General features: G+C 36.0%; 1 protein-coding gene across 1 annotated transcript in view; it reads left to right on the top strand.

The window, feature by feature from the left end:
- LOC114484343 (tropomyosin-1, isoforms 33/34-like) overlaps positions 1 to 20,469 on the top strand; it is an 89,826-nt gene extending 69,357 nt beyond the window's left edge. Inside the window, exon 5 of the mRNA XM_028479941.2 lies at positions 20,341 to 20,469. Within this exon, the coding sequence (XP_028335742.1) occupies positions 20,341 to 20,468 (128 nt within the window). The 3' untranslated portion in view covers position 20,469. The remainder of the gene's footprint in view (positions 1 to 20,340) is intronic.
- Positions 20,470 to 25,487: the final 5,018 nt, after the last annotated feature.

Raw genomic sequence — 25,487 nt, 5'->3', positions numbered from 1 at the left:
TTCTTTTGTCTCTGTTTATTCTTTTTTCTTTTGCCCTACCCAGGTACGGTGGGGTGTTTCTTGCCTTTTGGGAGGTCTGAGGTCTTCTGCCAGCGTTCAGTGGGTGTTCTATAGGAGCAGTTCCACGTGTAGATGTATTTCTGATGTATCTGTGAGGAGGAAGGTGATCTCTGCGTCTTACTCTTCTGCCATCTTCTCTCTCTATACCAGCTTTCTTTTCATCTCCATTTGCATGGAATAATTTTTTCCATCTCTTCACATTCAGTATATGTGTGTCCTTAGTTCTGAAATGAGTCTCTTGTAGGCATCATATAAATGGGTTTCTTTTCTTTCTTTCTTTTTTTGTTAATCCATTCAGCCACTCTATGTAGCTGACAGATTTAGTCCATTTACATTTAAAGTAATTACCAAAAGGTATATACTTACTGCCATTTAGTTCATTGTTTTTCTAGCTGTTTTTATGGTTCCTCTCTGTTCCTTCCTTCTTCTCTTTCTCTTTTCCCTTGTTGTTTTCTGGCTTTTTTTAGTGTAATGTTTAGCTTCCTTTCTCATTTTCTTTTGTATGTATACAGTAAGTTTTTTCTTTGCGGTTACTCTGAGGTTCACATATAACATCCTACTTATATAGCCGTCCTTTTAAATTGACAGCAACTTAAGTTTAAACACATTTCAAAGCTTTACATTTTTACTCCTCTCCACGTTTTATATTTTCAATGACACCTTTTACATCTTTTCATTTTATCCTTCCCTTAACAAATTATTGTAGTTTTAGTTAATTTTACTACTTTTGTCTTTTAGTCTTCATACTCGATTTATAAGTGATTAATCCACTACTTTTACTATATATTTACGTTTTCCAGTGAACTTTTTTACTTTCATGTTTTCTTATTATTAATTAGTGCCCTTTTTTTTGGCTTAGAGAACTCTTTTTAACATTTCTTGTAAGGCTTGTTTAGTGAATTCCTTTAACTTTTGCTTATCTGTACAACTCTTAATCTCCTTAATTCTGAATGATAATTTTACCAAGTACAGAATTCTTGTTTGGAAATTTTTTCCTTTCAGCACTTTGAATATGTCATGCCACTCCCTCTGGCCTGTAAAATTTCTGATGAAAAATCTGCTGATAGTCTTATGGGTTCCCTCATACATAACAAGTTCTCTTGCTGCTTTTAAGATTCTCTCTTTATCCTTACTTTTTACCATTTTAATTAAAATGTGTCATAGTGTAGTACTCTTTGGGTTCATTTTATTTGGAACTCTCTGGGCTTCCTGGACCTGGATATCTGTTTCCTTCCCCAGATTAGAGAAGTTTTCAGCATTATTTTTTCAAATAATTTTTCTGGCCCTTTCTCTGTCTCTAACCCTTCCAGGACCCCATAATGCCAATGTCATTCTGCTTGATGTTGTCCCAGGGGTCCCTTAAAGTATCTTCACTTTTTAAAATTTCCTTGTTTATTTTTCTGCTCTGTCTGGGTCATTGCTTTGTCTTTCAGCTTGCAGATTCATTCTACTTTATGCAGTGTGATGTTGAACCCCTCAAGTGTATTTTTCAGTTCAGTTATAGCTTTTGATTGGTACTTTCTTATATTTTCTACATCTTTGTTGATGTTCTCACTGTGTTTACCCACTCTTCTCTTGAGTTTGGTGAGCATTTTTATGGCAATTACTTTTAACTCTTTATTGGGTGGGTTGTTTGTCCTCATTCTATTAAGATCTTTTTCTGGGGATTTGTCTTGTTTCTTGATTTGCAACACATTCTTCTGTCTCCTCACATTGCCTGACTCTCTGTAGTTGTCTGTATACATTAAGCAAAAGAGCTACCTCTCCCAGTCTTGAGGAAGTGGTCTTTTATAGGAGATGATCTGTGGGACCCAGAAGCAAATATCCCCTGACCACCAGAGCTAGGTGCTCAAGGGTTGTCCCTTGCGTGAGCTGTGAGTGTCTGCTGCCTGTGGCTGGGCTGTGGCTGCTGTGCGGGGAGGGCATGGCACAGTTTGCTTGCCCAGCTCAGTTGTGTTACAGCTGCTGTGGCATGGAGTTGGTGGGGCACAAGGTGCTTACCAGGTCTGGTTGCGACCTGGCTGCTGTGCAGCATGGGGCATGGGACACTCACTGGTTGAGTTGTAGTGTGTAGTGCAAGGAGCATGCCCACTGGTGCTAGCGGGCTAGGGGGAGGGCACCAAAAATGACACCTGCCAGTTCTGTAATCAGAAAGTTAGAAAGAGATTGTAAAGATGACACCTGCCAGCTCTTTTGACCCCAGAGAAAGTCCCAGCAGGTTCCTGCCTCTCTGGCAGCTTCTTTAAGATCGCTTATGATCTAGGTGCTTTTCAAACTGTAGCTTATGATCTGGATCTCAGGGCAAGTGGGTCTGTGCCCCAGCCTTTATGAGTAAATTCTCTGTTCTCTGCAGTTCTGTAGTTCTCCTGGACTTAATCCCTTTGATTTTCAAAATCAGATGCTTTGGGGGCTCATCTCCCTGGTGGGCCCTATTTTGGAGATCCCTCCTGATCATGGGTCACTGCTCCTGGGGTGGAGTCCTGAGCAAGACAGTGTCTCTGCCTTTCCTACCCATGCTGGTTCATCTCTTTTATCTTTTGTTGTGGAGGCCTGTTCATCTAGGTCTCAGGTCTTTTACAGAGGAAAATTATTCCATATGTAACAGTAAATGTGTTGTCTCTATAGGAGGAAGTGAGTTCAGGCTGTTTCTATATCGCTACTTTGAACCCAGTTTCACTGTATTAGTTTTCTATCGTTGCATAACAATATACCATAATTTAGCAACGTAAAACAATACTAACTTATCTGCAAAACTTCTAACCCAAATTCAGCATGGTGTGGTTGATGTGCTAGTTAGTGTCTCACAGGGCAGAAATCAAGGTATCAGCAAGCCTGAACTATTGGCTGGAGGCTCTGGGGAAAATCTGTTTGGGGGCTCATTCAGGTTGTTGGCAGATTCCGTTCCCTGCAGTTGTAGAAATGAGTCCAAGTTTTCTTGCTGGCTATCAGCCAGTGGCTGCTCTGTGTTCTTAAAGGATGCTCTCAGGTCCTTGCCACATGGCTCCCTTCATTAGCAGCATCAGAGAATTCTTCTTGTGTTGAATCCTACTTGACTTTGAATCTTTGACTTTCCTCTTTCTGACCTCAAGGTACAAATTTAAAGAGATCACATGATTAAGTCAGGCCCATCTAGACAATCTCCCTATTATAAATTAAACTGATCTAGGATCTTAATTACATCTACAAAATCTCTTTTGCCATATAACATAATCACAGGAGTGATTTCCATCATATTCACAGGTTCAACCCCACCCCAACTCAAGGCCAGAGGATCACACAAGGGCAAGTGTCACCAGGTGATAGCTTAGGATTCTGTCTACCAGAGACACCAGGCAATATTTTTGTTAATTTTTCTGTGTGTGTGTGTGTGTGTGTGTGTGTGTGTGTGTGTGTGTGTGTCTGTGTGTGTCTGTCTCCCTCCATTAGAATGAAAACTTAATGAGAACTGGGATTTTTATGTTTTGTTCACTGCTGTATCCTATTGGTTCTTAGAATAGTATCTGGATTATCATAGATGCTCAATAAATATTTCTTGAATGAATGTCTTAGACGCACAAATATAAATTCTTGTCATAAGTTTTGGAGGTATTTTGAAAAATCTTTGAGACACAGAAGTGAAGTTCTAATATCTAAGGGGATATTAAACTCATTTTTTTGTTAATTACTTCATAATCAATTCTTTGTGTCAGAAGAGATAATTGCGGTGGTGGTTTTCTATGGATGCTCCCCTTTTGTCACTTTGAGCAATTTACAATGAGACAATTCATAGTAGCTTTAATAAAATACCAGTGTTATAGTTCATCTTCTTTGATCTTTCTTCCAGACCTTGAAAAGCCAGGAGAAGTTGGCATACTTCCTTTCTTTCTCTCTCTCTCTCTTTTTCTCTGTACATACTACCAGGACACTAGTAAGAACTGATTTAACATGGCTTTAGTTCAGCTCAGTCTTCAAGTCTTAAACTCCAGTTGGCCTAATGAAGGAATTAGTTATGCATGTAGGGTGAGAGATCAGGTTTATATATAGTGCTCTAAGATAAAATAAAAAGTGAAGCTATTTTTTAATAGCACGAGGTACTATTAAAATGAAAGAAATATATTAAGGTACACTGTTCTGGTAAAATAACACATTCTACAAAAGGAAAGGAATATGTTAAGAAACATATACCTAAATTTAAAGCAATGACATACTGTTAAAGTAACAAGGTTTTCAAGAATGTGAATGAATTTCACCTTTATCACGTGCTTGAATTTCTTCTATTCATAATTAGTTGAATTTTTTTTTTTTTGGATAGCACATGTGGAGTGACTTTCTAAAGTGGACCATGTTGAATCAGTGGTCCTATATATATGCAAACCTATGTATGTTATATTATTGAAACATAGGTGATGGCTATAAAACTATAGGGAACTAATGTCTAGACTACAACATTTAAATTGATTTTGTTTTGTTCAACAGAGCACATGAAGAGCAGTGAGGAACTGCTTTAAAACCCTATAACCCTGTTCTGCCATTCAGATGAAGCATAACTACATTAGCAAGAGGATTTGAAGGTTGCAATATTTATTAAATTCTTAAATTCACATAGTCTTTGACGCAGCAATTCTAAGAATTTTTCTTAGAATTCATGTACGTGTGACAAGAAGTATATAATAAGGCAAGAATATATACTGCGCCACTATTTTTAATAGAGAAAAAATGGAAACAATTAAAATATTTATTAAGTAAATTAAGGAAAAGACATACCATTGAATATAATTTGATAGTCTAAAATCTGACAGCACAGCTGTATATACTGAAATAAAATTTTATCCGTGTTCATTGATAAGAAAAATAACTATATTTCAAAAGAAAATCTTGTATAATTCCCATCTTTGTAAAATAAAAAATATCTAAATGTGTAATTATTTTTTGTAGGAACGAAATTTCAAAAAATGATTACTAAAATTGCCACTGGGCACAAAGAAATGAGGAAGAACATTTCTGCTTTTTATTTTTGTATATGTCTGTATTGTTGAATGTATTTTCAGTTAGCAAGATTTCTATTTCAAACATCAAAGAATTAACGGCATGGGAATTCCCCTCCTAGAAACAGCAAGAAAAATGAACAGAATATTGAAACAATGGTTTTCAGACACTGGAAAAGAAAGAACAAGGGACTGTGATTCTTGAAATAAAGGAAACAAAAGAACTTACCCCTATAATTGCCCTTAACATACTGCCTGGTTATGGTTTCCAGGCTATATTTTAAAAAGAGAAATCCAGATCAAGTTCAGGAGACTTGCTGAGTGTAGGAAACAGAGGTTCGGTGAGACAGAGGTTGCTGTGCCAGACACCATAGACGATGGCAATGCATAGAGAGACAGACCAGCATATCTTCAGAGAATAAACTGGAGGGAACCATATGATAATCAAAGTTACCTCATAATCAAATTACAAATAAACCCATGGTATGCAGAGGAAATAAATTATAAAAAAGCAAAAATTAATGAAATAGGAAACATAAAAACAATAAAAGAAAATCATAGAAACTGAAAGCTTTGAAAAGATCAATAAATTGATAAACTTCTAGTCAAATTAGTCAAGAAAAAAGAGAAGACACAATTATCAGTATCAAGAATGAAGGAGGAGACATTGCTGCAGCCCCTACAAGCATTCAAAAGATAATAAGGAAATATTCTGAACAATGCATGCCAATAAAGTCAACAAGTCAGATATAATGGGACAATTCTTGAAATATACACACTACCAGAGTGTAATTGTGGAGAAATATTTAACCTGAGTAAATGTATATCTGTTTAAGAGACTTAATTACTTATCCAAATATTTCCCACAAAGTAACTCCAGGCCCAGATGGCTTTACTTGTGAATTTTACCAAACTTTACCTAGTTTGCTGTCAATAAGTGGGATGAAAATATTTCATTTTCTTGAAAGACAAACTGCGGTTCAGAGAGAACAAATTTCACTGGAGAGAATAATACAAATGTTTAGCCCATATTCAGTTTAATTTAAACAGCATCAAAATATCAGATAGGTATAAAGCACATTATCCTGCAGAGTCAAACAGTCAGGAAAGTACTACAGCTAATCCTTGAAAATAGCCTGAACAATGAATCATGAAGGAAATTACATGAGGAATGAAAAAGTATGCTGCTTATTTTCTTCCCTCAGAGTTATCCATATAATTTGAGCATTCGTTTTAGGAGATAAGTGATTCAAAAATCTGGAAGATAGAATGTAACTGCCATATTCTTTATATTTTATTCATTTTATAAAGAAGGAAAGGAAATATAAAAGTAATCATGGCTGTTTGGTTTATAATTCAGCTTTGAAACATGACTGTGTAAAATCACAGTGAAACAATAAGTAAATATAGGTAATAATCAATCACAAAGGTGATTTCTGGCTTTTTAACTTCTATTCTCAGATTGTTTCATAATTATTGTGGCTTATAAATTCTGTTCTAAAGAAGTTCTGATAGAAATAATTCAATTGTTATGATCTTTGATGCAAAATTACATATTTTGACACCAAGTACTTCTGATCTTGGAATTTTATTATGAACAGTCAAGAAAAATGTTGTCTTAAGAAAGTGGTAAGTAAAATTGCTCTGAAAATACTTTATACCTTTAACATTGTAAAGAAACTTTGTCCTAATTCTTACTTTACAACTAGTAGATAGCCTGCAGTTTTCTGCTATGATTTTTCATATTCAGAGATGGACTGTACATGTTCTAAAGAGTGTATTAATTTGCGTCTATGCATTGCTTTCTTATTATTTTGGGAAAGTAAATGTAAAGAAAGCACTGTCTCTTTCACCATTTTTTTAGTCCTGACAACCACCATCTGAGTATCTGCTCATATGCATCCATCCAATAACCCCCACTGTTATGAGTAATTTTGTGAAGTAGAGAAGGCATGCAAATAAGGATATATAGGCTGTAGTTTTGCATGTGTTATTAATTTATTTTGTGCCTATGGACATTTCAATTTTGTAAGCTCAGAAATCCTATCAGTAAAGTAATAATTCTCCCATATATTTCAGATATTAAATATGTAAAAATTATTTAATCTATGTATGTATATCATTAAGTGGGCCATTTAAGCTTAATTGACAAAATCTTTAGCCTCTATATCCTGTCATGAGTTTGTATCTGTTTTTTAATTTTTAAATTTTTGTTACTGATGTAACATTAGTTTATAACATTATGTATGTTTCATGTATACAGCATTATATTTTGACTCTGTGTACACTACAGCATGCTCACCACCAAAAGTTTAGGTTCTATCTGTCACCCTACATTTGACCCCCTTTACCCATTTCACCCTTCCCCAACCTCCCTACCCTTCTGGTAACCTCTACTCTGTTCTCTGTATCTATGTGTTTGTTTTATGTTTTGTTTGTTTGTTTATTTATATTTCACATATGACTGAAATCATACAGTATTTGTCTTCATCTGCATTACTTCACATAGCATAATACCCTCAATGTCTATCGGTGTTGTCACAAGTGGCAAGATTTCATATTTTTTATGGCTATTATTCCACTGTATATAAATACCATATCTTCTTTATGCATCCAACAATGAGCATTTAGGTTGTTTCCATAATGCTGCAATGAACATAGGCATGAATATATCTTTTCAAATTAGTGTTTTTATGTTCTTTGCATGAATACCCAGAAGTGGGATATCTGTATCCTATGACAGTTCTATTCTTCATTTTTTGAGGAATCTTACAGAAAACAGTAAGAAATTGTATTTTAGTGAGAAGGAGTATGGAGTAGTGGGAAGAGCACAATTCTTGGAATCAAACAGAACTACATTTGAATCCTGGCATCATCCTTTACTAGCTGTAAAACCTCAGACAAGTTACTCAACCTTTTTGAACCTGTAAAAGAAAATCAATAACTCCTTTTGAAGTTTTGGGTATTAGAGATAATATATAATGTACCTGGTGCATAGTATATAGACTTAATATAGGTACATTTATTATTAGATGCATAATCTTTCCTCTGTGCTTCAGGAGAACATTTCAGAGCTGGAAACAGAATGATGAACATCTAGTTCATCACTTTATATACTCTGAGCTTCAGGTGGAGTTTAGAGGCAGCATCTGGAGGAATATCACCTCTTCAGGGTAGCATAGTAATATATAAAAGACCTTGAGCAACATCTTTTTTTTTTTTTTTTTTTAGAGAAAGTCTTATAAATATGTTTTTTATTTGCACTTTGCAAAAAAATCATCTGGAAATACAGATAGTAGTAAAAAAGAAACAAGTACTCATATATAATTACCTTCAGTGTTTCTTTTGATTTGATATATGTATATATTGTGAAATGATTACCACAGTAAGTCTAGTTGACATCCATCACCACACATATATACTTTTTTTTTCTTATAATGAGAACTTTTAAAATCTACTCTCTTAGAAACTTTCAAATATACAATATGGTTAACTGTAGTCACTATGATGTACATTACATCCCCAGGACTTTTATCTTATAACTGGAAGTTTAAGCCTTTTGACCATCTTCACTCATTTTGTCCACCCACACCCCCAACCTCTGGTAACTACCAATCTCTATGATATCAATTTATCTATGAGTTTTTTTTTTTCAGATTCCACATATAAGTGATATCATATAGTATTTGTCTTTCTCTGTCTGACTTAACTTCACTTAGCAGAATGTCCTTCTTTTTCATGGCTAAATAATATTCCACTGTATACCTATACCACATTTTCTTTATCCATTCATCCACTGATGGACGCTGAGGTGGTTTCCATGTCTTGGCTATTGTGAATAATGCTACATTGAACGTGGGAGTGCAGATATCTTTTTGAGACAGTGATTTCATTTCCTACTCTTACTATTTTGATGTCTACCTTCCCAAGCATTTTTCTATTAGAACATTTTTCATTGTAATATTATTTTTAATATCAACTGTAGCTTAAAAGATAATTAACACGTGATTTCAATTCTGAAAGCAGAAACGTAGTAATAATCCACTAGTAATAATCCATAGTAATAAGACCACTAGACTCACATCCCTAAAATTATGACTTGTACATGATCAAACTTACTCTATAGGTCCCATTTTCTCTTGTTAGAAGAGTTTATATAGAAAAACAAACAGGTATAAACATGTACCTTTCTCTCTAAATTTTAAGCACAATCATTATTAATCTGATTTTTTTTTTTTTTTTTTTTTTTTTTTTTGGTATGCAGGCCTCCCTCTGTTGTGGCCTCTCCCATTGCGGAGCACAGGCTCCGGACGCGCAGGCTCATTGGCCATGGCCCACGGGCCCAGCCGCTCCGCGGCACGTGGGATCCTCCCAGACCGGGGCGCGAACCCGGTTCCCCTGCATCGTCAGGCGGACGCGCAACCACTGCGCCACCAGGGAAGCTGAGACAGTGATTTCATTTCCTACTCTTACTATTTTGATGTCTACCTTCCCAAGCATTTTTCTATTAGAACATTTTTCATTGTAATATTATTTTTAATATCAACTGTAGCTTAAAAGATAATTAACACGTGATTTCAATTCTGAAAGCAGAAACGTAGTAATAATCCACTAGTAATAATCCATAGTAATAAGACCACTAGACTCACATCCCTAAAATTATGACTTGTACATGATCAAACTTACTCTATAGGTCCCATTTTCTCTTGTTAGAAGAGTTTATATAGAAAAACAAACAGGTATAAACATGTACCTTTCTCTCTAAATTTTAAGCACAATCATTATTAATCTCAGGCGGACGCGCAACCACTGCGCCACCAGGGAAGCCCCTATTAATCTGATTTTATTCAGGTTTATTTAGAAAACTTTTGAACCCTACTCAGGTATTTTATTCCTATCAGAGTTGTATTTGAAGACTCAGTACCTCTTGGTTTCAGATGCTCCTGCAGGTAGCTTTTCTCTAGCCTTTTAGGACATGTCTTTAATTGCCAGCTCGTAACATGCCACAGAGGAGTTACTGTCTCAGCATTTAAAGTTAGTTATCCAAGCCCTCCCTCTGGATGTCTTGCATATTCCCTTGTGAAAGATTGAAGGAAAGAAAAATAATATATATTTTTAAGTCTCTCTAGATCTTGTGATAATCTTGATCCAATCCAAGGTTTGCTTGGCTGGTAGCTTAATAAAGTCTGCTATTGATGTCCTTAGTATTCTTTCAGCAGACTTTCAGCTCACTCCCAAACCTTCTCCTTTTTAAAGAATCCTCTTTAAAGAGTACATATATTAGGGAATTTCCTGGCGGTCCAGTGGTTGGGACTCCACGCTTTCACTGCCGAGGGCCTGGGCTCAATCCCTGGTCAGGAAGCTGGGATCCCACAAGCTGCTGACGGCCGGGGATGCACAACTCTCCACAGACCTTTCGTGCTTCTTTCCGGGGTTGTCTGCATCTTTCGCTCTGGCGACACTCTCCCCACCACACCAAGCAGCGACGGGTTCCAAGAGAAACATCTTGACCAACATCTTTAACTCCTACCATCTTCCAATGGGTTGATGGTATTTAGCACTTAGCACTGTGCCTGGTACATAGTAAGTGATTGATTAACATGTAATTGTTTTACTGAACTTGATAAGGATAGAGAGCATACATTTTGTTTTTTTAGCTTCGCCTTAAACTTGCTCACTAAATTCATTCCTTTTCTTTCCTGCATCAGATCTCCAACATGCCCCATAAATTTTCTCATCCTTTTTAGTCAAAGAACAAAGCTCATCTAAGCAAATGTAAATGTCTCTCTGTTGAAGTATAATAAGCAAAATTTTAGTCATGCAAGCTCAAGTTTCTTCTCAGCTCAGACCGGGAGCCTACAGTGCAGGAAAGGAGCAGAACTGACTTCTCTTGGTTCTTTTTCTTCCTCCCCAACCTAGTTTCATGGCTTCCTCTATCTAGTAGCCAGTGTTTCTGATCCCAGCAGAAGTGAGCTCAGGGAAAGAAGGATTTAAGGGGAAAAGCACTATCTTGCATGGCTGATTCTTCGGGGACTGATGCACAGGTGCTGTCTCTCTCAGGAATGCCCTTTTTGTATTTTTTAGAGATTTCACCACAACATCCTTTGTCTAGGGAAATGCCTCTCTTACAGCTGGCCAATTTTCCCTCTCCCTTCACCTGCTGGTGTTCTGGTTTCTCCTTTACACAGATCACCTCTCTTGGGATCCCGTTATTCTCCAGAAAAGTAATCCTCTTGAGGAAAGTCCGTTTAACAGGATCTCAGGCTTGTGTTTTCCCAAAGATTAGCAAAGATTGCTTGGCCCAAGGGAAGATTTATGCTTCCTTGCTGCATAGTTTGTCAAAATACAGTTCCCTAGCAATACGGCCTTTTTTGTTTGTTTGTTTGTTTTTGCTTGCTGCTTGGGGCCAAAATTCCCAAGGACACTCATCGCACTCTCAGAGTGATCCTCTTGAAGTCCCTGTGGTTTTTTTTTTGTTTTTTTTTTATAATTGCTTTACATCTTTATTGGAGTATAATTGCTTTACAATGATGTGTTAGTTTCTGCTTTACAACAAAGTGAATCAGTTATACATATACATATATCCCCATATCTCTTCCCTCTTGTGTCTCCCTCCCTCCCATCCTCCCTATCCCACCCCTCTAGGTGGTCACAAAGCACCGGGCTGATCTCCCTGTGCTATGCAGCAGCTTCCCACTAGCCATCCATTTTACGTTTGGTAGTGCATATATGTCCATGCCACTCTCTCACTTCGTCACAGCTTACCCTTCCCCTCCCCATGTCCTCAAGGCCATGCTCTAGTAGGTCTGTGTGCTTATCCTCCCCTGCAGGGAATGGATGGGGGTGGAGGATACACGTGGCCCGTCATCAGCTACCCCCACTGACTTTCTTTTCGCCTCCTTACTTTGCTGTCTCTTTTTCCCTTAGCTTGCAGTGAGACGGAAGCCTTTAGCACTCCAAGGACTGTCTCCAAAGCAGTTCTTTTCTCCCCTCTTCCACAAGCTTTTGGTGTGTGGTGGGTAATCTAAAGTTAGCATGGCCAGTTTCACAATCTAGTAGCATGTTTTTCATATAACCTCTCACTTTAAGATCTGGAAACTATTTAGGAACTATTGTAGTCTTAGACTTTGAGGCTCAGTGTAAGGCAGAGTAATTCCATTTAAATATTTTGCTAATGATAGTGAATACTGTAACTCAGATTAAAGTTGGTTGCCTCATGCCCAGACATAGCACCCTTCTTTATTTTTAAAAAATGCAATGCCAACATCCAGAAAAGAGGAAAAGTATTAAACAGTAATTTTAAACTTTTGGTCTCACCAAAAAAATGCCAAACTTGGTATTACATTGCATTAACTGTCCTATCACATTATCATTAACTAGCATATTAACAGTTATGAAAGAGTATATTTAGTCGATCGGTGAATTTTTAAAAAGTGTTTATGAAAGAATAGCACATGAGAGATCAAATTAGAAGGGATGAATAAACATGGCTTTATTCAATGAAAGTGGCATCAATAAAAGTTATATGATCAGTCCCTAGATTTTTTTAATGACATAGTTTCTCTTTGATTACATAGGATTATTTTAAAAACCAATCCTTTGTAAAAACATTCAAAAGCCTTTTTTGTTTGCTGTGATGGCTATGCTATGAAGAGACATTGTAAACTTTTCCCTGATGTAGACACAGTCACAGAGGCATTGCACTTACTTATAGAAAATCTTTTCCTCAATAAATGAATTCATTATAAGACAAACCAACCAAACACCCAGCCTACCAACAGTCAGACAACAAAGGCATATTGTCTATTTTTGCATGTCCATAAACAGTTGAGCGTATTCTGTGTCCTAAATACTATCAAGGTGGAACTCACAGATTAATCAAAGATGATAGAAGAAAACCTGCTCAAATGATTGCCAGAGGTGGCAGAGATATTGGTGAGGGTAGAAATAGGGGTTCAGGAGCTTGAATTTCAGGATGGCTGTATATTTAAATTTGGGGAAGGGTGGGGAAAAGAGGATCATCCCTGGCAAAAACTAAAGGTAAAGCGTTGAGGTGAAACTAGGTCATGCAGTCTTGTTAATGAGTTTAGACCTTACCTTAGAAACAATAGTCAATTAAGAATTCTAAGATAATAATCTTCTATATCTTGTCTTTCATTGTAGATTGTAAATCCCTTCATGGCGGGGTTCATTATTCCACGTTTCAATGACAGCATTTTGTCCAGTGTCGTGCACATAGTAGGTGCTAGAAAATGTGCTCATTAACGGTGATGAGGAAGACTTGCTCCTAGGGCATTAGTTTTATGAGAGCACATAACTAAGAGTAGTGCCCTATGAGCTATTGGATTTCAGATTAAAAGAGAAGGTAAGACATACTTTTTAAAATATGTGTTATTTTCTCTGTATAGGAGACTTTGGGAAAGAATGAGTGGCATTAATGGACAAAACACAAACTTTAAAGTTAGACAAACCTAGGTTTTTTGTTCTCTATTTGAACATACCTACTTGCTATGTGACCTTGGGTCTCACCTGTCTCCATCCATGAAGCGGAGGTAATAATATTGTATTCATAAAGTTGTTTTGAAAATAAGACTGCAAAATGAGTGCAGTAAAATACCTGATTCAATAAATAATGGTGAGATTCTATATGCATGAAATCTTTTAAACATTTTTGTTTCACAACCTAATAAAATGTTTTACATTCATGGTGAGATTTGTTCAAATAATAGAGGCACCTGAGGAATATCTCAGATAAAAAGCCCTCGGGGGCTTCCCTGGTGGCGCAGTGGTTGAGAGTCCGCCTGCCAATGCAGGGGACATGGGTTCGTGCCCCAGTCCGGGAGGATCGCACATGCCGCGGAGCGGCTGGGCCCGTGAGCCGTGGCCGCCGAGCCTGCACGTCCGGAGCCTGTGCTCCGCAACGGGAGAGGCCACAACAGTGAGAGGGCCGCATACCGCAAAAAAAAAAAAAAAAAAAAAAAAGCCCTCGGAATGAAAGCATCAGGACTGAGAGTGTAGGCTGGCCAGGGCCTGAGTCATGGACTACAGCTCCCATCAGAGACTGCATGGCCCTGGCTGTCACCAAGTCTCAGCACTATCAAAATGTTAAAAACTTTTTTTTTTTCCTGATTACAAAATAACACCTACAACTCAAATTATAATTTTTCCCCCAATTTAATTTTAGTTTATCTTTTCTCATGGTCAGTAGGTATCAAATGTTGAATAAAGCTCATATACAAGTCATCTGTGGAAGAAAAGACAATGAATTCAGCCACTAGTGGGTGAGTAAGAAGGAAGGAAGTTTATGTGGGACAAAGCTGTTTATGTTCTGAATGAAAGCTCTTAGTGAGGGAACTCACTCATTTAAGCTGACTAAACCCAGGTTTCCTTTGGAAATGTTAATAGCAGTGTGTCTAAATTTTGTTTTGAGAACATTTAGTTGAGAAAATTTTAAAGTGGTTTTTTGCAATTAACAAAATGTATGTGCTAATAGTTTAACATTAGCAGTGAAAATTAAAGGCAGAAAGTAGATTACATACTTATTTCTTCCAGATAAAAACATTAAATACAGTTCTGTGTGTGTGTATGTGTGTGTGTGTGTGTGTGTGTGTGTGTGTGTGAGAGAGAGAGAGAGAGAGAGAGAGAGAGAGAAAGTCCTAATTGCTGTACAATACTTTAGAAAATATATATATATATATATATTTTTTTTTTTTTTTTTGCCGTACGCGGGCCTCTCACCGGTATGTGCTAATAGTTTAACATTAGCAGTGAAAATTAAAGGCAGAAAGTAGATTACATGCTTATTTCTTCCAGATAAAAACATTAAATACAGTTCTGTGTGTGTGTATGTGTGTGTGTGTGTGTGTGTGTGAGAGAGAGAGAGAGAGAGAGAGAGAGAGAGAAAGTCCTAATTGCTGTACAATACTTTAGAAAATATATATATATATTTTTTTTTTTTTTGCCGTACGCGGGCCTCTCACCGTTGTGGCCTCTTCCGTTGCGGAGCACAGGCTCTGGACGCGCAGGCTCGGCGGCCATGGCTCACGGGCCCAGCCGCTCCGCGGCATGTGGGACCTTCCCGGAGCGGGGCATGAACCCGTGTCCTCTGCATCGGCAGGCGGACTCCCAACCACTGCGCCACCAGGGAAGCCCAGGAAAAAATATTTTTAATGAATAAAAGCACAGGCAGGATTCATTTACCATGTGGCCCAGTGACTGCCCACGAGATTGCATCACCATCATTATTAGGAGTTGCCCTTCTACAATTTCTGTCCCATAAAGTGTTGGCAGAGATGTACAGATGGATGACCGAGAGGTAATATAGTGCAAGTGATGGGCCATGGCAGAAATAATGGACCAGCAGCAAGCGCAACATATACCAGGAATACATGTCCCTATTGTTCCTTCCACATCCTTAGATGTCAGCTTGAGGTGATCTCAGAGAAATTTTTCCTAGGCCCCGCATTGTGAATTGAATTGTGTGCTCCAAAAAGATCTGTGGAAGTCCTAATCCCCTAAGAACAGAGAGATTTGGAGACACAGAGACACAGGGAAGAAGCCTATATGACAATGGACGCAGAGAAGGGAGTGATGGAGCCGCAAGCCAAGCAATGCCAAAAATTGTCAGCAACCGCCTGCAGCCAAGAAGAGGCAGAGGTTCTTCCCAGGAAAGACTCTAAAAAAGAGGGTCCTGCCAACATCTTGATTTCAAACTTCTAGCCTCCAGAATATGAGAGAATAGCTTCCTATTGTTTCAAGCCCCCCAGTTTGTGGTTATTTTTTATGGCAACCCTAAGGAACTGAAGACCCCAGACTAGGTCTAGTCTTCTGTGATGAGCCTCCATGCAATTCTATTCCTCTTCCTCAAAGCACTTTTGCAAAATTAAAGTGAATGAGTTAATGTGCAATTAGTTTTAAATGTCTTTCTTGCCTGCTAGAATGAAGCAGGACATTCATAGGAGAGTGACCATGCATGTTTTGTTTACCCCTGAATCCTCAGCACTACTACATTGCCTGGAATAAATACTCAACTATTTTTTAAATGCAGAAATGAATTTAGCTGCTGTGATAGCTCTTTAATGCATATATAACTCCATATAATTCTGAAGTCAGTTTCTACGTCAGCTGGAAATTTTTTAGTTACATGCAGTGGAAAATAAAACTCAAACAGCTAAAACAAACAAGTGAACAAAAGAATTATACACTGATTTTATCTTAGAAGTCCAGTGGTACAGCCAGCTCTGGGTCACGACTGATCCAGCCAGCTGTTTAAACAACATTGCCAAGATCTGGCTTCTCTTTGCCTTTCTGCTCTGCCTCCAATCCTGTCATCTTTATCCTCAGGTGGGTAAAGCTGTATGGTGGCTCACCTTCTGGTCACAAAGTGTCTAAGGCAAGCCTCACACCTTTAAGGCATGAGATCAATTATCATAGCTTGCGCACAATTAATAAACTGGCAGTCTGGTTTTCTAAGCAGTGTCTTCTGAGTTTGACAAATTTGAAACTTAACAGTTCAGGGAGAACGGATGGAACTGCAGTCCTGGAGCAGCTCAAGGGGGTCCAAACATGGTAACCATGGTGACTGTTCCACAGTGTGGCTCATCTGAGTGGGATGGCCTGATATCCTGTAGCTCCATCTTTAGTTGAATCTACTGGGATAATTAATGTAAGAAAGGGTAAAAAAAGGGGAAAGGCAATTGTCATTTTATAAGGAAAACCACAGACGGAAATAACATGTTATAGACAAGTTCAGACAGTGGTCAGGATCCCTGGTTAAGACATTCCACTGGAACTAGATAAATGAAGCAGTGTAACTGTCGTGCATCTACCAGGGTCTTTACTTGTAATGGGTCTTTACCTGAAGGGTGTATGTGTAATTAGCTTTGAGTCAGAACTCAGTATTTGCTGCTAATTTGACAAAACTGAGCACTTATTTATTTGTGTTACAAGGAAGAAAACAATCCACCATGTAGATCAAGATTTCTCAGGAGATTTAAAAAAATTTTCTATTGAATGTGTATTCCAAATTAGGAGGAAAGAAGCAAATAGAATAAATAAATAAGTAAGTAGAATTATTTTCAAGGGTTTGGAAAATTGTTTCGGTAATATTTGATTCATTCAAACAGTCGTGGCAAAGTTGCATGACCAAAGTCATTTGTGGGAAAACAAAAATATCAATTTCTACTGCTCTTGTTTTAACTATTAAGGAAGCACATAGTGGAACATACTACGTGATTGTTTTATTCTCATTATTCATTCATCCATTCATTCAACAATTATGTGCTGGGATACAGGGATGAGCAAGACAGGTGAAACCTGTTCTCATAGAGCTTATAATCTAGCAGAGAAGACAGGCAATTATGTGATAACCATAAGGTACGATAAAGGCTCACTGTGTATCCTGCAGACCTTCCACTAGCCAGTTCTGTTAGTTAAAGCAGCAATTCTCAGCTATATTTCTGCCATAAGTTCCCTGACAGATGATATTTTCAGGAAGACACCACTTATTTGGACAATAGTCAAGGTAATATTCAATTATCATCAAGGCTACTAACTCCATTCTTTTCCTTCCCATCAGAAAAGTATATTGGAATCTGAGCGGGAATAATGCACTATAGATAAAATTGAATTAGCTTGGGTGTCAATAAAAATAGCTTGAAAATATGTCATTCCTAAACTGACCTTGCTTCAAACTTCAAAACTGACCGTAGCACACTATTGTTTTAGAGCCATTTAAATACTGAAATTCAACTACCATGTGTGTTAGTCATTGGATACTTTAAACAATGGGCTTTTGAAATACCCTGACTTGAGGGAAAATGTTTATGATAAGTATGACAGAAAGGGGGATAATATCTTCTACATATAAAGAATTCATATACATTGAAAAGAAACTTCCCAAAGAAAATGGACAAATGACACAAGTAGATTATGCCTACTGTCTGAAAAGAAATATATTGAGGTGTTGCCTGTGATTATACATGGGTGCTGGGATTGTGGACAGTATTTTCTTTTCCTCTTTTTCTTATTTAAAAAATTCTTGTAGTATCTATAGTCTGTAGGCTATTTTTTTTTTGTAGTTTCCAAACCAAGAAAAAAATTAGAAGAGCAACATTGTTTTACATGTTGGCAAATGTCTTTAATGTTTGGCTTAGTAGAATGCAGCTAGCTTCTCATATCTGCATTCAATCTGTTTGCTATCTGTTGTTCTGTTTTTAGTATATTGTAAATGTTTGGAGAAGGAAGCAGTGTTTTAATAGCCTTTCAGATAATAGTAATATTCTTCTAAAAATTGATAATTGGTCATACCTTAGAGGTTAGTTGCAATGTGTTATCTCACATAATGTTAAGGAAGTTTCCTTAATCTGCTATACATTAAACTACATTGGTTAGTTTCACACTTTGTATGAATGTTTTGCCCATTCAACATTTTGTAACGTCATGCATTGATCATTGGAGTTTTGACACATTTTGTTATACTATTTCATAAATCACATTTGTTATATCACTAAGTACCTTAGAAAATTTGTTAAGTATTGAAAAGCTGAAAAACTTATGGTGGCAGATATGTTTTCCAAAATTTGAATTTTCTCTTGAAAGCAAAATTTTATCGTTGGTAACAAATATGATCTGTTGCTTTTCTGAAAATGAGAGGCTCACCTTTATGTTCAAAAACTTGTCTGCTAAATACTTTAGTCTGAGTACAGTGTAACTGATAATATTTCTTTCAAGTAAACAGGGTATTCCCTAAAAATTCAGTTAGTTCAACTTGTAACTGAAATAATCATACGAGATTTCCCTCAAGACAGCCATCGTATTCTGGAATGCAGCAGAAGTGTTTTCTCTGAATTTTCCATTTTGTCACACATAATATGAAAAGTACATCTACTCAAGATTTGAGATGTAATAAAATTAAATTTTTTCTTAAATGGCATTTTTAATTGAATTTGGCCCTTTTACTGTGCATGCAGATCTGTGAGTACAGGCGGTACAGTTTGGTTCCACTGCCTTGAATCGTGGTAAGCTGCCAGCAGTTTTACTCACCATTGTTTTTGTACCACCTGTGCAAATGTCAACACAATGAAAAAAGACTAACATTTTAGAATTATTAGGAAAATAATTTTGACCTCATGGACTGCCTGAAAGGTAAGGTTTTAAAAAGAGAATATTGCAGGTATATTTGGGATACTGTCTCCTCTAATCTAAAACTTATTAGCCTCCGTTCTTTTCTAGACACCCTGTCCTCAAGTGAGTGTACATTCTTACCATCGTGCTCATATACTTTTATTACATATACACATATTAATCAACAATATATACCATTTCAAGTGGTTCCAAACATTATCTAAATCATATGTTAAATGTTATTTATATTACGTGTGTTATTATGCAACCTATTTTTTTCCTATCAAAGTAAGTCCTAAGATATATTCATGTTGGTACATGGAGACATTTCATTTACTTTAAAGTTTGTATAGTATTCCATTGTATAAATATTTCAATTTATAACTATGTATATAAGTAGGTCCATTCACCTATATCTAGTGTATATATATATATATATATAAAACTAGTTCCTTTCACTTATCAATAGACACTTGTGTGGTTTCCAAGTTTTTGGTATTACAAACAATGCCAACGATAACACCCACATATGTATCTTCTCTTGTACAGATGTGAGTTTCTTATGGGTATTTATTTAAAAGAAGTCCTGAGCTATACTAGTAGGTTAAAAACAAAAAAAAGGAATGTAATATAAGATGATGAACTTAACCTATATTACTGATACTATAAATCTATATATTTATTGGTTGGCTACCTGATGGAGTAAGCTTTTATGGTTTTAATTGGGAAGTGGGTGACTATAATATTACTTCTATGAGAAAATATATTTAAATTTTTAAATAAAGCAAAATCAAAGGACAATGTTTTGGGGCATAATGTTCTTTTAAGTTGAAAACTGCTTATCTATTTAATTTCTTACTCTAGAACTTAATAATGATAGATTAGGGAATAAGTTTTAGAAATAATGTTAACATGTGGCACATTCATCTCTAAAATCCTATACTCAGCAAAGGTAAGCACAAAGAGAATCCCATTTCCTAGCATGTAAGAGAATCAAAGAAAGAAGATGGGAACCATTTTTCACTGGAGCCTATAATCATTGTTCCAGTTTCTGAGGACTGAGGGTAAATTAAAAATGTTGGATAATGGAGATTCATTATCATGACTTCAAGGAAAGAAATTACTCTCCTGTAAATTCTAGGCAATTTGTCTTTTTCAAGCTATCTATTAATGAATTTCTATTTGTTTACAGCTTGGGTAGGAACACCTTTTTCACAAATGGCCAGAGCAACCTTCAGTCTTGTATCCATCTTCATTTATCTAAAGCTTGTGTGGATCCAGAAGGTTTATTTCCTTTTTGACCCGAAAGCAGATAGGTAAGTACTGAATTCTGTATTTAGTGACCGAGAAGACATAACCACTTCTCAAGACTAATTTTATTTAGTCATAAGTGTACTATTTCTGCTTTTGTCCAGAAAGATCTAAGTTTAATTGTTAGTATGTGGGGAAAACCTGAACTACTGAGGTGGATGTGATCTAATTTAAAAAACTAACTGCTTCCTATTAACAGAATATTCTTTTGAAAAATTCTCCTACACTAGAGGGAAAACACTTTTCATGCTCATATTTTCCTAGACAGAGAGATGGTAAATTATTAGTTCTCTGTGTTTTATTTATTTTTCATAAAAGGTGTATACCGCCTGTGGGAGCTTTTAGTAGGCAATTAAGTTCATCAATTCCTATAAGACACAATTCAGAAACTCCTAAGACTCAAATGAGAGTAATTAGCTATAGTAACTTTCAAAAAAATCAATAACTAGGTTTAATGTTAGTTTCTAGTAAATGGTCTAAGAGTATACCAACTTTTCAAAGCTGTTTATGATTGCATTCTTCAAGGTTCATTTAAAAGAAGATAAAAATTGGCCTAATCTCCATAAAACTAGAAAAGTTGGGAAAGTAAGTGTAATTTTTTGCAGATTACTGATGAGTGGAATAAAAATTTCACAGAATGAAGTCAAAGGGTTTAACTAAAAATGTAACATTTTTCTTACATTTGTTACACTGAATAGTCAAGAAATTTCTTCCTGACTGCCCCCACACACTTTTCTGCTGAATTGTAGCAAACTTTTAGATAGGAAAGAACCAATGAAATAAAGAGTACTGTGTAAATAAGATTAAGCTGTCCCCTAACTATGCTATTAAAATTTATATATAAGTACCAAGATATTATAGGTTCATAAGCAAAAGCATAGAATGGGAGGGAATACATAAACAGAAGACACACTTAACACCACAAACTTCTTCTGGACCTTCCAAACTCTTCCTTCCCATGGCTGGAAATTTTTAAAAAATTGATTACTGTTAAACTTACATGAAAACAGCTATATAATTATAAAACATAAATCAAGGTTTTGTTCTGTAGTAACGTAAAAATGAGAAATAGTCTATTAAGTCAGAAAATGAAATCAAAGAAAAGATATGAGTCCCTTTTCCTGGGAAGATCCACTCCCACCACAATCAAGTCATAAGCAACCCCTTCCCAATCATTTTTATCATCTATGTCTATGTATTTCACAATTTATTTCAGAATTCTTGTCAATGCCATAATTTATCTACAACAATTTAAATGACAAATAATATATGTGCTGAAAGTACATATATGTACTTAATGTACATATGTACTTAATGCTCTGAAGAAATTGATATCTTTATATCCAGCATCTATTGGCTGTCTGTTTCTGTCTATCAGTCTCTCTCTGGAGAGGTGATAGAGGATGATGGTTAAGAATTTAGGCTGATTTTACGGTTTGATCCGAGCCCCATACTTACTAGCTGTGTAACCTAGTGCAAGTCCTTATCCATTCTGTACCTCAGTTTCCTCATCTGTAAAATGGGGATAATATTAGCACCTACTGCCCAGGTTTTTTTTTCCCCCGTGGATTAACTGTATTAATGTATGGAAAATGCCTAGAAAAGTGTCTGGCGCATGGTAAACACTATAAAAAAAATAAATCTATATATTTATTGGTTGGCTACCTGATGGAGTAAGCTTTTATGGTTTTAATTGGGAAGTGGGTGACTATAATATTACTTCTATGAGAAAATATATTTAAATTTTTAAATAAAGCAAAATCAAAGGACAATGTTTTGGGGCATAATGTTCTTTTAAGTTGAAAACTGCTTATCTATTTAATTTCTTACTCTAGAACTTAATAATGATAGATTAGGGAATAAGTTTTAGAAATAATGTTAACATGTGGCACATTCATCTCTAAAATCCTATACTCAGCAAAGGTAAGCACAAAGAGAATCCCATTTCCTAGCGTGTAAGAGAATCAAAGAAAGAAGATGGGAACCATTTTTCACTGGAGCCTATAATCATTGTTGCAGTTTCTGAGGACTGAGGGTAAATTAAAAATGTTGGATAATGGAGATTCATTATCATGACTTCAAGAAAAGAAATTACTCTCCCGTAAATTCTAGGCAATTTGTCTTTTTCAAGCTATCTATTAATGAATTTCTATTTGTTTACAGCTTGGGTAGGAACACCTTTTTCACAAATGGCCAGAGCAACCTTCAGTCTTGTATCCATCTTCATTTATCTAAAGCTTGTGTGGATCCAGAAGGTTTATTTCCTTTTTGACCCGAAAGCAGATAGGTAAGTACTGAATTCTGTATTTAGTGACCGAGAAGACATAACCACTTCTCAAGACTAATTTTATTTAGTCATAAGTGTACTATTTCTGCTTTTGTCCAGAAAGATCTAAGTTTAATTGTTAGTATGTGGGGAAAACCTGAACTACTGAGGTGGATGTGATCTAATTTAAAAAACTAACTGCTTCCTATTAACAGAATATTCTTTTGAAAAATTCTCCTACACTAGAGGGAAAACACTTTTCATGCTCATATTTTCCTAGACAGAGAGATGGTAAATTATTAGTTCTCTGTGTTTTATTTATTTTTCATAAAAGGTGTATACCGCCTGTGGGAGCTTTTAGTAGGCAATTAAGTTCATCAATTCCTATAAGACACAATTCAGAAACTCCTAAGACTCAAATGAGAGTAATTAGCTATAGTAACTTTCAAAAAAATCAATAACTAGGTTTAATGTTAGTTTCTAGTAAATGGTCTAAGAGTATACCAACTTTTCAAAGCTGTTTATGATTGCATTCTTCAAGGTTCATTTAAAAGAAGATAAAAATTGGCCTAATCTCCATAAAACTAGAAAAGTTGGGAAAGTAAGTGTAATTTTTTGCAGATTACTGATGAGTGGAATAAAAATTTCACAGAATGAAGTCAAAGGGTTTAACTAAAAATGTAACATTTTTCTTACATTTGTTACACTGAATAGTCAAGAAATTTCTTCCTGACTGCCCCCACACACTTTTCTGCTGAATTGTAGCAAACTTTTAGATAGGAAAGAACCAATGAAATAAAGAGTACTGTGTAAATAAGATTAAGCTGTCCCCTAACTATGCTATTAAAATTTATATATAAGTACCAAGATATTATAGGTTCATAAGCAAAAGCATAGAATGGGAGGGAATACATAAACAGAAGACACACTTAACACCACAAACTTCTTCTGGACCTTCCAAACTCTTCCTTCCCATGGCTGGAAATTTTTAAAAAATTGATTACTGTTAAACTTACATGAAAACAGCTATATAATTATAAAACATAAATCAAGGTTTTGTTCTGTAGTAACGTAAAAATGAGAAATAGTCTATTAAGTCAGAAAATGAAATCAAAGAAAAGATATGAGTCCCTTTTCCTGGGAAGATCCACTCCCACCACAATCAAGTCATAAGCAACCCCTTCCCAATCATTTTTATCATCTATGTCTATGTATTTCACAATTTATTTCAGAATTCTTGTCAATGCCATAATTTATCTACAACAATTTAAATGACAATATATGTGCTGAAAGTACATATGTACTTAATGTACATATGTACTTAATGCTCTGAAGAAATTGATATCTTTATATCCAGCATCTATTGGCTGTCTGTTTCTGTCTATCAGTCTCTCTCTGGAGAGGTGATAGAGGATGATGGTTAAGAATTTAGGCTGATTTTACGGTTTGATCCGAGCCCCATACTTACTAGCTGTGTAACCTAGTGCAAGTCCTTATCCATTCTGTACCTCAGTTTCCTCATCTGTAAAATGGGGATAATATTAGCACCTACTGCCCAGGTTTTTTTTTCCCCCGTGGATTAACTGTATTAATGTATGGAAAATGCCTAGAAAAGTGTCTGGCGCATGGTAAACACTATAAAAAAATGTTTGCTATTGTCATCTATGTGTTTAAATATGGTATATAACTTCATTTTGAAAAAGGCTAAGATCTTCAAGAAAGAAACAGAGCACTAGCAAAAGGCAGGGAGATAAAGATCTTTGATTGTGAGAGACATTGGTGGCCATGACATAGAGGCCTAGGTCAGGAATCAGTTACTGTGTTGATTGTCAGGGTGAATTCAACTGATCTGGACATAGGTGTCTTACTTGCAGGAATCTGGATTAGTTTTAGGAAGCAGGTGAGAATCAGGTCCAATTGCATTTTTCTAGCCAGGTCTTATTTCTGGTCCACCCCTCCCTGAGTTTTCCCAAGTAGGTCCCTATTATCATGACTTCAAGGAAAGAAATTACTCTCCTGTAAATTCTAGGCAATTTGTCTTTTTCAAGCTATCTATTAATGAATTTCTATTTGTTTACAGCTTGGGTAGGAACACCTTTTTCACAAATGGCCAGAGCAACCTTCAGTCTTGTATCCATCTTCATTTATCTAAAGCTTGTGTGGATCCAGAAGGTTTATTTCCTTTTTGACCCGAAAGCAGATAGGTAAGTACTGAATTCTGTATTTAGTGACCGAGAAGACATAACCACTTCTCAAGACTAATTTTATTTAGTCACAAGTGTACTATTTCTGCTTTTGTCCAGAAAGATCTAAGTTTAATTGTTAGTATGTGGGGAAAACCTGAACTACTGAGGTGGATGTGATCTAATTTAAAAAACTAACTGCTTCCTATTAACAGAATATTCTTTTGAAAAATTCTCCTACACTAGAGGGAAAACACTTTTCATGCTCATATTTTCCTAGACAGAGAGGTGGTAAATTATTAGTTCTCTGTGTTTTATTTATTTTTCATAAAAGGTGTATACCGCCTGTGGGAGCTTTTAGTAGGCAATTAAGTTCATCAATTCCTATAAGACACAATTCAGAAACTCCTAAGACTCAAATGAGAGTAATTAGCTATAGTAACTTTCAAAAAAATCAATAACTAGGTTTAATGTTAGTTTCTAGTAAATGGTCTAAGAGTATACCAACTTTTCAAAGCTGTTTATGATTGCATTCTTCAAGGTTCATTTAAAAGAAGATAAAAATTGGCCTAATCTCCA

Source organism: Physeter macrocephalus, chromosome 19 (genome assembly GCF_002837175.3).
Source record: "Physeter macrocephalus isolate SW-GA chromosome 19, ASM283717v5, whole genome shotgun sequence".
NCBI classification, from domain to species: domain Eukaryota; kingdom Metazoa; phylum Chordata; class Mammalia; order Artiodactyla; family Physeteridae; genus Physeter; species Physeter macrocephalus.
This window is presented reverse-complemented; position numbering and strand designations above follow the sequence as displayed.